A 13484-nucleotide genomic window follows, 5' to 3' on the forward strand; every position below is an offset into this window, starting at 1 on the left:
TCTTTTCTTAGAGTTTCATAGTTCTCTTTATAGACATCTTTCACGTCCTTTGTTAGGTAAACTCCCAAATATTTCATCTTCTTTGGCACTACTGTGAAAGGAATAGAGTTCTTGACTGTTTTTTCAGCTTGACTATTGTTGGTATATATAAAGGCTACTGATTTAAGAGTGTTGATTTTGTAACCTGAGACACTGCTGTATTCCTTGATCACTTCTAAGAGTTTTGTAGTAGAATCCCTGGGGTTTTACAAATATACAATCATATCATCTGGGAAGAGTGAAAGTTTGATCTCTTCTGACCCTATATGGATACCCCTGATTGCCTTTTCTTGTGTAATTGCAATGGCTAAGACTTCCGTTACAATGTTAAAAAGCAGTGGAGACAATGGCAAACTTGCCTGGTTTCTGATCTGAGTGGAAATTATTTCATTTTAACTCCATTCAATACAATATTGGCTGTTGGTTTGCTGTAAATGGCCTCTATCAGTTTAAGAGATGTGCATTCTTTACCAATTTTCTTAAGTGTTCTGATCAGGAAAGGATGCTGGATATTATCAAAAGTTTTTTCTGCATCAATTGAGAGAATCATATTGTCTTTGTTTTTTATTTTGTTTATGTAATGAATTATATTTATAGATTTACATATATTGAACCAGCTTTGAGACCCAGGGATAAAACCCACTTGGTCATGGTGTATAATTTGTTTGATGTGTTGCTGGATTCTGTTTGTTAGGATCTTGTTGAATATTTTCACATCAGTATTTATTAGTGATATTGGTCTATAATTTTCTTTTCTTTTTAGGTCTTTTCCTGGTTTGGGCATCAAGGTGATGTTTACTTCATAGAATGTGTTGGGTAATATTCCTTCTTTTTCTATATTTTGGAAGAGGTTGAGTAATATAGGTCCTAGTTCCTCTCTAAAGGTTTGATAGAATTCTGATGTGAAGCCATCTGGTCCCAGGGTTTTCTCTTTAGGGAGATTTTGGATAGTTGATGTTATTTAAGAACTTGATATAGGCCTGTTCAACACTTCCACTTGATTTTGGTTAAATCTTGGAAGGTGGCATGCTTCCAAGTATTGCTAAATTTCCTTCAGATTTTCATATTTCTGAGAATAAAGTTTCTTGTAATATTCATTAAGAATTTTTTTGAATTTCCAAGGAATCTGTTGTTATTTCATCATTACCATTTCTGATTGATGAAATTAGAAATTTTACTCTTTTTTTCCTGATTAAGTTAGCCAAAGGTTTATCTATTTTATTGACCTTTTCAAAAAACCAACTTTTTGGTTTATTAATCTGTTGTATAATCCTTTTGTTTTCAATTTCATTTAATTCTGCTCTAATTTTTGTCATTTCTTTTCTTCTGCTGGATTTGGGATTGGAACCTTCTTCCTTTTGCAGTTGCTTGAGATGTCCCATTAAGTTGTTAACGTCCTCTCTTTCTGTTCTCTTGAGGAAGGCTTGCAGTGCTATAAATTTCCCTCTTAGGACTGCCTTTGAGGTATGCCAGAGGTTCTGATAGTTCATGTCTTCATTATCATTTTGTTCCAAAAATTTGGTAATTTCCTTCTTAATCTTGTCTCTGATACAGCTATCATTCAGCAAAAGGTTATTTAGCTTCCATGTTTTTATATGAGTATGCAGATTCCTGTTGTTACTGAGTTCAACTTTTATTCCATGATGGTCCAAGAAGATGCAAAGAATAATTTCTATTATCTTAAATTTGCTCAGGTTAGACTTGTGACCTAAGATGTGATCAATTTTGGAGTATGTTCCATGGGCTGATGAGAAGAATGTGTATGCAGTTTTGTTAGGATGAAATGTTCTGTGATGTCTGTTAAATCCAGTGTTGAATGGTTAAGTTTAAATCTAAAATTTCTTTGCTTAGTTTCTTATTGGAGGATCTATCCAATGCTGCCAAAGGAGTGTTAAATCTCTGACAATTATGGTGCTGGAGGAAATCGAGTTGTTCATGTCTGTTACAGTCTCTCTTATAAATTGAGGCGCATTCTGTTTGGGTGCATAAATATTGATAATTGAAATCTCATCATATTGAGTATTACCCTCAACAAATATGAAGTGAGCATACTTATCTTTCCTTACTTTTGTTGATTTAAATCCTACTGTATCTGCAAATTAAATCGCAACACCTGCTTTTTTCCATTTGCCTGAAATATAGATGACCATCCCTTTACCCAGAGTCTATATTTATCTATTTACCATTTAAGGTAAGGTGAGATTCTTGTATGTAACAGATATTTGGTCTGAGTTTTTGTATCCAGTCAGCCAACCTGTGCCTCTTCAGAGGACAATTTAAGCCATTCACATTAATTGAGAATATTGATAAGCCTGGTAGAATTTTGGGTATCAAGTTTTTCAAAAGTCAAGTGGACATTTTTAATTCTTTCACCATATGTGGAAGTTGGAATTTGATCAAAAGTTTCTGAGTGAGTTTACTTTTGTGGTGGAAGATCACACTGGTCGTTAGGGAGGATAGGTCTGAGAATATCCTGGAGGGCTCGTTTAGTTATGGCAAATTTCTTCAACATGTGAATTAAAGTATTTAATTTCTCCATCATAAATGAAACTCAGTTTAGCTGGATACATGATCCTGGGTTGAAAGTTATTTTGTTTTAGGAGATTAAAAGCCAATGACCACCCTCTTCTAGCTTGAAAGCTTTCAGCAAAGAGATCTGCAGTCATTCTAATATCCTTCCCTTGTAGGTTATGGTTTTCTTATGTCTGGCTGCTTTCAGAATTTTCTCCTTCATATCAACTTTAGTAAAGTTAATTATGATGTGTCTGGGGTTGTCTTACTTGGGTTTAGCCATGTTGGGGTTCTGAAACTGCTATCTGAAATTTCAGAATCTCTTGGCATGTCTGGAAAGTTCTCCTTCATAATCTCATGAAAAAGGGCCTCTGTGCTTTGCGAAGCAACTTTGTCGCCTTCAGGGATTCTTATAAAGCGAATATTAGTTTTCTTCAAATTATCCCAAAGCTCCCTGAAAGAATAATCTGTTTTTGCTCTCCATTTCTCTTCCTCTTTGAGTGCTTGGGAGCGTTCAAAAGCTTTGTCTTCAATATCGGAAATCCTTTCTTCTGCTTGCTCCATTCTGTTACTGAGAGATTCTACTGTATTTCTCAGATCTTTGAGGGCTATGAATTCTTGTCTCAATGTGTCAAAATGTTTGATGATTTTGTCTTTGAATTCATTGAATTCTTGAGACACCTTTTGAATTGCTCCTTGAATCTCTAATTCCAACTTTACCTCCATTCTATTAATCTTATTTGCAATCCAAATTCTGAATTTGATTTCTGACATATATATGAAGGCTATTGATTTTGTATTCTAAGATATTACTATTTTTTTTTTTTTTAAAGTAAAATCTCTTGGCTCAGCACCTGTAGCTCCATGGTTAGGGCACCGGTCACAAACACAGTGGGGCTGGTAGGTTCAAACCTGGCCTGGGCTTACTAAACAACAATGACAGCTACAGTGAAAAAATAGCTTGGCATTGTAGCAGGCAACTGTAGTCCCAACTACTTGGGAGGCTGAGGCAAGAGGATCACTTGAGCATAACAGTTTGAGATTGCTGGGAGCTGTGATGCCACAGCACTCTACCAAGAGCAACACAGTAACAGTCTGTCTCAAAAAAGAAAGAAAGAAAGAAAAAATCCCATAGTGCTCACATCTAGTGGGTAAAAACAGACCCAGAAAGCAAGAAAATAGCAAATATGTAAAGTACAGATAAACTAATACTGTGGAGGAAAAGAAAGCACGGAGGGCAAGAATGTGTTCCTCAGGAAATGGGTTGATATCAAATGGGGTGAGGGAGAGAGTTCTCACTGTCAGGATCATTAAGGAACAGAGAAAGGAACATAGGAGGCAGAGGACCCTCATGACACCTGAGGACAGAGCAGCTCAGTCAATAAGAATAGCAAAGACAAAAACCCTGGGGCAGGGCATAATGGGGAAGCCAAAGCACCTATCTTTGTGTAAGATTTTAATGGAGGACAAGATTCCTCAAGACTGCCTTGGTCCCCATCAACTATTCCCAACATATCTGGGGGCTGACATTTTTGAACCAACAAAGGTGCTAAAAGACAGCACCATAATTTTCTAATGGTGAAAATTTGAATAAAATCTCTGGGGGAAAACTTATCCTACTGACAAAAAATGAGGAAAAACAAACTGGGTAGAATTTAAAACAAAATTTAATCACATTCTGCTGCATTATACACAGAGAATATCTGTTTATTAAAATTGAAAGGTCCATTAAATGAGAATAGTTACCAAAGTGCTTCTTCAGTGGATGTATGGAATAACTATTTGAGTTGAATCTTTGTTTTTCAAATTCCTAACACTTACAATTGTAAAAGTGCATTTTCTATTGTAGAAAAAATTTTTTTTTATTTCTTGAAAAATCTTTTTTTTTTATTGTTTGGAATTCATTGAGGGTACAAATAATTAGGTTCCACTTATTGCATTTGTTAAAGTCCCTCTTATAATTGTGTCCTGCCCCCAAGAGGTGTAAATTATGTAAAATAATAAAAATAAAATTAACTTGTTATATGATATATAAAGAATGTTATAGATTATGTATACATGTAAACATAAGAACTAAAAATGTAGATAAGTGGATGAGAAGTAGATTAGTCAAAGTTCCAGCCAGGAGAAAAGAAACCACTTGAAGATTTTGGAACACCTCAGAATATTCTTCTAAGTATTTCAGTGCGGTAACTTGTTAATGATTTGAACATTGTTTTGATTATTACAGAACACCAATAAACTACAAGTCTTCATGATTCTGTGGTATTAAGAAACATTTAGAGGTTTGCATCAAATAAAGGCCTATTTACAAAGGACTTGGTAGATAAGAATGTCAAGTTAATAAAAATCTCCCAATGTGAAAAAAAAAAAAGATTTTGGAACATTAAATATTTATTTCAAAAAATTTGGAATGTCCATGGGACAAGATGAGGCCATCAGAGTTCAGATGCTACAAGAAGACACCACAGCTCCTAGGGGTGGAAGACACAGAAGGAAGTGCTAATTCCACATCCCAGCAGCTCATCACCACCTGGTAGCAGGCAGAACCAGGTGAAGGTTGCCTGGCATGAGCTGGGACCACAGAGGAAGTATGAGTTCTGTTGGAGACACCACTCAAGGTGGAGAGACACTTGGCTCTTCCCTTTCTCCAGCGTTGCCATCTCCTCATAGTCCCTTCCAGATGGAGGCCAAGCTATTTGGGAGACAGAGAAAGCCCAGAGGCCACCTGGCAAGGAACCCTAGGAGGACAGTGATAGGACACCTTCACCCACTGTGCTGGGCAGAAATAAGGAAGAATAGGCAGAGAAGGACCTGAGAATGAGCAGGCAAATGAGCAGCAGAGGAAGGGTGAGGGGACTTGGCAATTTGAGGATAGGCATTTCCCTCTGGGAAGGAGGGAGTCCAGGGATGTGGGAGGGTCCAAAGTGGACTTCAGCTATATTAGTTACTCCTTATTTCTTTCATAATTTTTTGTAAAGCCTTGAGCTATACGATGAAATGTTAACATTTGTTACACTCATAATGTGGGTAACTAGATGCTCATACATTTCATATAACTGAAATATTTTATAAGAAATTATTTTAGAAAAAAGAAAATGTGAGGCTGGGTGCAGTGGCTCACACCTATAATACTAGCACTCTGAGAGGCTGAGGTGGATGGATTGCCTAAACTCAGGAGTTTGAGACCAGCCTTAGCAAAATGAGACCCACCTCTACTTAAAATATATAAACTATCCTCGAGTTGTGGTGGGTACCTGTAGTCCAAGCTATCTTGGATACTGAGGCAAGAGGATCACTTGAGCTCAGGAGTTTGAGATTGTTGTGATTTATGATACCAGGACATTCTACCCAGGGTGACAGAATGAGACTCTGTATCAAAAGAAAAGAAAAGGTGGTGGTGGTATGGAGTACAATGGTGGACCAGAAGGATTATCCAGCTGAGCTCTCCTAGAATGACTGGGGAAAAAGAGAGAACCCAGCCATACCTGGTGTAGGCCCCTTACCCAGAGTCATAGCTCAGGAAGCACAGTGAGGAGGATATACGTATGATCCAGAGCAATAGAAATCTGATGAATTAGGCAAGTGATTTGTTACCCACTGGAATTGGCTGGCCCCCCACAGAGGTCCAGGATGGGAGGAAGTCTTTCCAAACTTTTCAGTAGTTGTGGGAATGTGTGCATTGAGTGGAAGAGTGGGTAGACTCAAACAGTATACAGTAATCAGAGTTGAATACAGTTGGACTATATTTGCCATAGCTTTGGTGGCAGGTAAGACAGCCATAATGGGAAGGTTTCCATGGCCAGGGGGCTGCCATTGAGGAAAGGTTGTTAGAAGGTCTTAGCAGGGGCCTAAAGCATGGCCATCTTAATTCTCCCTGCTGAAATCAGAACTCCACTCTTGGGACAGATTAAGGGACTCCTGTACCCCATGGGAACTAGAATAAGGTGGCACTGTGAGACCTACCCCTTAAGGATTCCTGTGAGCCTTAAGATTGCAACCCAGCAGGGTCTGAATGCTGATGAAACAATAAGACAATCATCAAAAGCAACTCAGGAATAAGGAACATAGAGGGGGCTGGCTGTGTTCTCTGTCTCCTAAAAGAACCCCACAGCACCACCTGGTGTCTCAGTGACATAGTGCAACATATTGTCATCAAGAGCAAGGATTTCTGTTTTTTTTTTTTTTTTTGGTCACAAGAAAGAGTTTGGCTTTGATCAGGCCGAGGCCACCTCAAGACCTAAGTTCTGAGACAAGGTAATTTGAAGCAAAGGAGGAAGTGAAAAGGAAAAAGGAGGACAAGGAGATGAACAAGAAGAAAGAATACATGAGCAGAAAAACTCAGGCAACATGAAAAACAGAGGAACTCTCCCAAGGGACCATGAGGCAGGTACTGCAGAAGACTCCACCTATAAAGAATTAATGGATGTGACAGAAAGGGAGTTTAAAATATAGATGATAAAGACAATAGAAGGAATGGATGATAAAATTTAAAAACAGAACCAAAGTTGGATGAGAGAGATGTAGAGTACAGAAAAGATATGGTAGAGCTTATGGAAATGAAGGAGACAATTGGGGAATGTTAAGATGCAGTAGAAAGTATCAAAAATAGGTTAGACCATGGAGAAGAAAGAACCTCAGAGATAGTGGATAAAGTTTTCAAGATAACTCAGTTAAAGAGGCAGAAAAAAAAAGAGAGAGAGAGAGAAAGCAGAACAGTTGCTTAGAGAACTATGAGACTCCATGTAGCATTCAAACATATGAATAATAGGGATTCCTGGAGGGGAAGATTTTCCGAAAGGAACGGAAGCCCTACTAGAGACTATCATAAATGAAAACTTCCCAAGTTTTAGTAAAGACCCTGACAAACTCCTGTCAGATGGATATCAAACCCTGAGTCATCTCAACTCAAACACAACTTCTCCAAGACACATTATAATGAAGCTACCCAAAGTCAAGATGAAGGAAAAAATTCTGCAAGCAGCCAATAATAAGCACCAATTGACCTACAGGGGTAGAGCCATTAGGACAACATCAGACTTTTCTTTCTTTTTTCTTTTTTTTTTTTTTTTTGAGACAGAGCCTCAAGCTATCCCCCTGGGTAGAATGATGTGGCATCACAGCTCACAGCAACCTCCAACTCCTGGGCTCAAGCGAGTCTCCTGCCTCAGCCTCCCAAGTAGCTGGGACTACTGGTGCCCGCCACAACACCTGGCCATTTTTTGGTTGCAGCCGTCATTGTTGTTTGGCGGGCCTGGGCTGGGGATTCGAACACGCCACCTTAGGTGTATGTGGCTGGTGCCTTAGCCAGTTGAGCCACAGGCACCGAGCCAACATCAGACTTTTCAACTGAAACTTTCCAAGCCTGTAGCAGCCCATATACCCTATGGCTAGGAGGAGTGAGAGTTATAACACCTGTATAGCTCAATAATGGAACACCTTGGTGAAAAGGGCATGGGGGGGGTGGGATTTAGCTCTCTTAACAAGCATGAGAGCTCAAGAGATGAGAGTATTAGTGAATTGGCAGTCTCTACATCTGTGGAGTTAAGCACCACACGATCAGCTCTATATTAGGCTGGAGGAGAAGGCAGTCAGGAGTAAGCTCATTCTATCACAGACTTGCTTACTCTGACTCTGTTGCTTCTCCCGCTTTCATAATGCCAGCATGGTGTCTCTCTGTTGAAGCTTACTAAGCTCTATGAAAGACTTCTGTTGCTAAGATCAATTCTTCTAAGAATGCTTTACTCCCTCAAAGACTATTAATCTCTCTCTTTCCCTTCTGCTAAAGTAAATAGTCATCAGACACCTAAGAGCAATTGTTCCCGAGCAAGATAACAGCATAGTGGTCCATGTCTGGAACATAGCCAGATAAGCTGGGGACTGGAGACCTGGCCAGTCCCGGGTCCTGATAAGTGGTGACCATGAAGAGACCCCAACACAAGCCAGAAGAGCATGGTCATCCACCTTCAACATAATTAAACAAAATAATTTTCAGCCCAGAATTCCATATCCTGCTAAACTAAGCTTCAAACTTGATGGAGAAATCAAATCTTTTGTTATACAAACACTGAAGAAATGCATCAAAATAAGACCTCCTCTACAGGAAATACATAAACTTATTCTCAATACAGACCATTACAGTGGATCACCAGCAAAGTAAATACCCAAAAGCTAAAGGTCAAAACTTAGCTTCCACAAGGGTGCAAAGTATAAAACTATACAACAGACTTTCATAAAATCAGATGAATAGAACTCCACCACACATATTAATTCTCTCAATAAATGTTAATGGATTGAACTCATCAATGAAGAGGCACAGGCTGGCAGATTGAATAAAAAAGCATGAACCATCCATATGCTGTCTCCAGGAGACACACCTACCCTTGAAGGACAAATCAAGACTCAAGGAGTCAAGGTTAAGGGATAGAAAACAATAGTTCAAGCAAATAGAAATCAGAAGAAAAGAAGGGGTTGTAATCTTGTTTTCAGATACAAGCAGATTTAAAGGAACTAAAGTAAAGAAAGACAAAGATGGACACTTTATACCAGTCAAAGGATCAATACAACAAGATATTTATTTTAATTTTAAATATTTATGCACCAAATTTAAATGCTCCCAGATTTATGAAACAGACCTTGATTGGTCTTAGCAATATGATATCCCATAACACTATAATTGCTGGGTACTTTAATATCCCTCTGATAGAATTGTACAGAGCCTCTAAACAGAAACTAAACAAAAGATACAAAGAACTTAAATGTGACCCTAGAACAAATGGGATTAATAGATATATACAGAACACACCATCCCAAAGCTAAAGAATATACATTGTGGGTGGTGCCTGTGGAGTAGAGTTCAGGCCCCATATTCAGGGGGTGTGGGTTCAAACCCAGGCCCAGCCAAAAAAAAAAAACTGCAAAAAAAAAAAAAAAACCAAAAAGAATATACATTATTCTCATCAGCCCATGGTACGTACTTCAAAATAGATCTCATCCTAGGATACAAATCAAACCTCAGCAAAATTAAAAGAATAGAAATCATATTTTGTATCTTCTCAGACCACAAGGCAATAAAAGTGGAACTCAACTCCAACAAAGATGTTCATCCCCACACAAATGCACAGAAATTAAACAATGTTATGCTGGATGATAGCTAGGTCCAGGAAGACATAAAGGAGGAAATTGTCAAATTCCTCAAACATAACAGTAAAGCTACAAGCTATCAAAACCTGTGGGATACAGCAAAGGCAGTCTTAAAAGGGAAATTTATTGCATTAGATGCCTACATTCAAAAAAACAGAAAGAGAGTACATCACCAAACCTGTGATCACCTTTCTTACAGAACTGTAAAAAGAACAATCTAATCCCAATCCCAACAGAAGAAAAGTAATAACCAAAATTAAATCAGAGATTAATGAAACTGAAATCAAAAGAATCATTCAGAAATTTAACAAAAAGTTGGTTTTTCAAAAAAATAAATAAAACTAATAAACTTTTGGCCAGATGAAACAAAAAAGTAAAATCTCTAATAACCTAAATCAGAAACAATAAAGGCAAAATAACAACAGATACCACAGAGATACAAGAGATTATCTCTCAGTACTGCAAGCAACTTTATCCCCAGAAATTGGACAATGTGTAGGAAATGGATGAACACTTGGAATCACACCCTCTCCCTAAACTTAACCAAGAAGAAATAGATCTCTTGAACTGATTGATTTCAAGAACTGAGATCAAAAAAACAATTTAAAAAACTCCCAACAAAACAATGCCCTGGTCCAGATGGCTTTACACCAGAATTCTATCAAGCCTTCAAAGAAGAGCTTATACCCATTCTGCAGAAATTATTCAAAAAAATTGAGAAGGAAGGAATCTTCCCCAACACATCTATGAAGCAAACATCACTCTGATACCAAAACCAGGGAAAAAACCCAACTAAAAAGGAGAACTTCAGACCAATTTCACTAATGAATATAGATGCAAAAACTCTCAATAATATCTTAGCCAATGGATTATAGCTGCACATTAAAAAAAATCATTCATCATGATTAAGTAGGTTTCATCCCAGGGATACAGGGCTGGTTTAACATACGCAAGTTCATAAATGTTATTCACTATATCAACAGAAGCAAAAACAAAGACCATATGATCCTTTCAATAGATGCAGAAAACACATTTCATAAAATTCAGCATCCTTTTTTAGTTAGAACACTTAAGAATATAGGCATAGATGGCACATTCCTTTTTTTTTTTTTTTTTTTGGCCAGGGCTGGGTTTGAACCCACCACCTCCGGCATATGGCACCCTACTCCTTTGAGCCACAGGCGCTGCCCGATGGCACATTTCTTAATCTGTTTGAACCCATCTATGACAAACCCACAGCTAGTATTATACTGAATGGAGTAAAACTGAAAGCTTTTCCACTTATAAGTACAACCAGACAAGGTTGTCCTCTATTGCCACTACTGTTTAACATAGTGTTGGAAGTTGTAGCCAATGCAATCAGGCAAGAGAAGAAAATAAATGGCATCTAAACGGGAACAGAGGAGGTCAAATGCTCTTTGCCAATGAGATAATCTTATACTTAGAGAACCCCAAATACTCAATCACAAGACAGGCAGGACACAATTATAAGAGGGACTTTCTCTAACAGATCAGTATAACCTAATTCTTTGTACCCTCAATAAATACCAAACAATAAAAATAAATAAAAAGAAAAGCAAAATGTTTTACATTAATAGCAAAAGTAAGCACTTTCTTGCTCAGATTGGCCATGTTGTCTGCTCCACTCCCAAGAATGTGTCACACAACTTTCAGTGAACAGCAGCACCTTTTGGATCCTGTGGGCCCTGTCACCAGCGCCACTGACAAATTGGTGTGATGGTGTATTAAGGGCAGGAAAGAAGAGGAGGACAAATCCTGGGAGGTCCCCAGAGCCTCTCAGCTGTGAAGCCTGGTTCACCTCCCAGCCCTGGGTGCCCTGGAGCAAGTTCCCTAACCTCCACTGCCTCCTTTACTCTTCTGGAAATGTGAATGATAAAGGCACCAGCCCCAGAGGGTTGTTTCTAGGATTCAATGACTTCACCCACATGAAAAGCACTTCAATTCATGTTGGTGCATAGTAAACTCTCAACACAAGCTGGTTATTGTTATTGTCTTTTATTCTTTTTATCTTTGCACTATCTCATTGTTACCAGAGTTTCAGGTGTTTGACAATCATTTGTCCAGATCAAATAAATGAAAACCACTTGTCATTTCGTATGAGAGCCCTGCTTTTCTGTGACAGGTATCTCCTAGTTAAACACGGGCATCTAGACATAACACTGCCCAGACTCTGGCCGCACAAGGGCAGGCGAAGCACGATTCAGGTAAGTTTGGCTAAAAGAAGACTTGGATGGGGAGGGAAACACTTCAGTGAGGAGAGAAGACTCACTGGGAAATCCCATCAAGAGATTCAGCTTCAATATTCTTCACTGAAGGGATAATCCTCCAAATGAGAAACTCTGCAGGGAAAAAAAAAGCACAAAGAAGAATCTGTTCCACAAAAGCCATATTTGGACTTCAAAGGCGTCTTCTCTGACACGTTCTGTGGTCTCTGTGTTCTCTCAGCTTCTGCCCCAAAGATGTGTTCAGACACAAGAAGGGTGCTCGCCCCTCCACCTTCCCTCAGGCTGATCTGAGGACTCTGCTAGGAAGATGGCCAGGCAAGCAGGGACCAGGGTGACAGAATGGACTCGTAATGACAATCCACATATGCCTGGTGGCAAGCTAAGTGCCTTCCAGGATTGTCCCACCTCACTCTCAAGATGTGCTGAGGTGGGAATCCCAGTTTGGGGGATGTTGAGTATTAAATGAGATAATAACCCAGGTGAAGGGCATAGGACCCTGGCACATTCCAAGCTCACATTCAGCGGACCTTACCTCGGAATAGTATCATCATCCCTACTTTATACGGAAACCATTTGGGGAAAGAAGGAAGTTACCCACAGTCAACACAAGTCATAAGACAATGGTAGAGCTGGGATTTGATTTCAGGGTGATTGACTCCTGAGCCCACCAATCCACAGACTCGGGGAAATGACGCTCATAGGTGAAGCGCCTACAGTTTAGGAGAGAGTCACATTCTGTGTTGGCCTTTCCTTCTCCCTCTAAGTAGCTGCTGCTTTTTGACCTCTGATGAAAGTAAGCAGTTGTCAGCTGGGTACCTGTTGCCACGAGATAGAGACGGTGGGCAGGAGGGACGAGGAATATAACAACATTGAGCAAGGCTGGAGATAGTGAAATACTTTTTCAAAAGTGAAAAGCAAATGTTGGGCTTAAAAACATAAAAAGATTAAAATTGTGGTTGATCTTGGCATGTGATCATATAAGTCACTTCCCAAATACAAATATCTTTGAAAATTTTAATTAGCAATATTTATCAGTAAGTATTGATGAAAAAGAGATCATTTAGAATGATCACCTCATCAGAATGCATATTTTTTGTCAAATACTTTTAAAAATTGAAATAAAGTAAAGTTATTCCTGCCTCCTCTAAAGAGGCATTCAAATAACAATACCTAGAACTAGGAAATCCCTAGATGGAGGGAATCCTGTAACTGACAGAATAAATTCTCCCACCCACCTGTTGCTGCATCTTGTGCCAACAATACATCCCTTGTGCTACTACCAAATACTTCCCTGCAGCCCAGACCCTCCTCTTTAACTCCACCCTGATGTGGCCCAGTGCCTGCTTGACACCCCCAATAGATGTCTAATAGCATCACAAACATGCTTTCTTCCAAGACATAGCAAGTCCCTTCTTGTGTTCCTCAGGAAAATACAAAAAAAAAAAAAAAAAAAAAGAACAAACTGTGAAGATGTCATTGAATCCTAGTTTGTTAGCAAATTCTACTTCCCTAATATATGCAGAATCTGATCACTCCTCTCTGCTC

General features: G+C 38.9%; 1 protein-coding gene across 1 annotated transcript in view; it reads right to left on the reverse strand.

The window, feature by feature from the left end:
* Positions 1-5016: 5016 nt before the first annotated feature.
* LOC100962572 (aldo-keto reductase family 1 member B10-like) overlaps positions 5017-13484 on the reverse strand; it is a 14536-nt gene continuing 6068 nt past the window's right edge. The window contains exons 6-7 of the mRNA XM_023514218.1: positions 11984-12053; positions 5017-5083 (exon numbers count right to left, since the gene is read on the reverse strand). Of these exons, the coding sequence (XP_023369986.1) occupies positions 12021-12053 (33 nt within the window). The 3' untranslated portion in view covers positions 5017-5083; positions 11984-12020. The remainder of the gene's footprint in view (positions 5084-11983; positions 12054-13484) is intronic.

The sequence above is a fragment of the Otolemur garnettii genome, unplaced genomic scaffold (genome assembly GCF_000181295.1).
Source record: "Otolemur garnettii isolate 467f Iridium unplaced genomic scaffold, OtoGar3 scaffold00049, whole genome shotgun sequence".
NCBI lineage: Eukaryota > Metazoa > Chordata > Mammalia > Primates > Galagidae > Otolemur > Otolemur garnettii.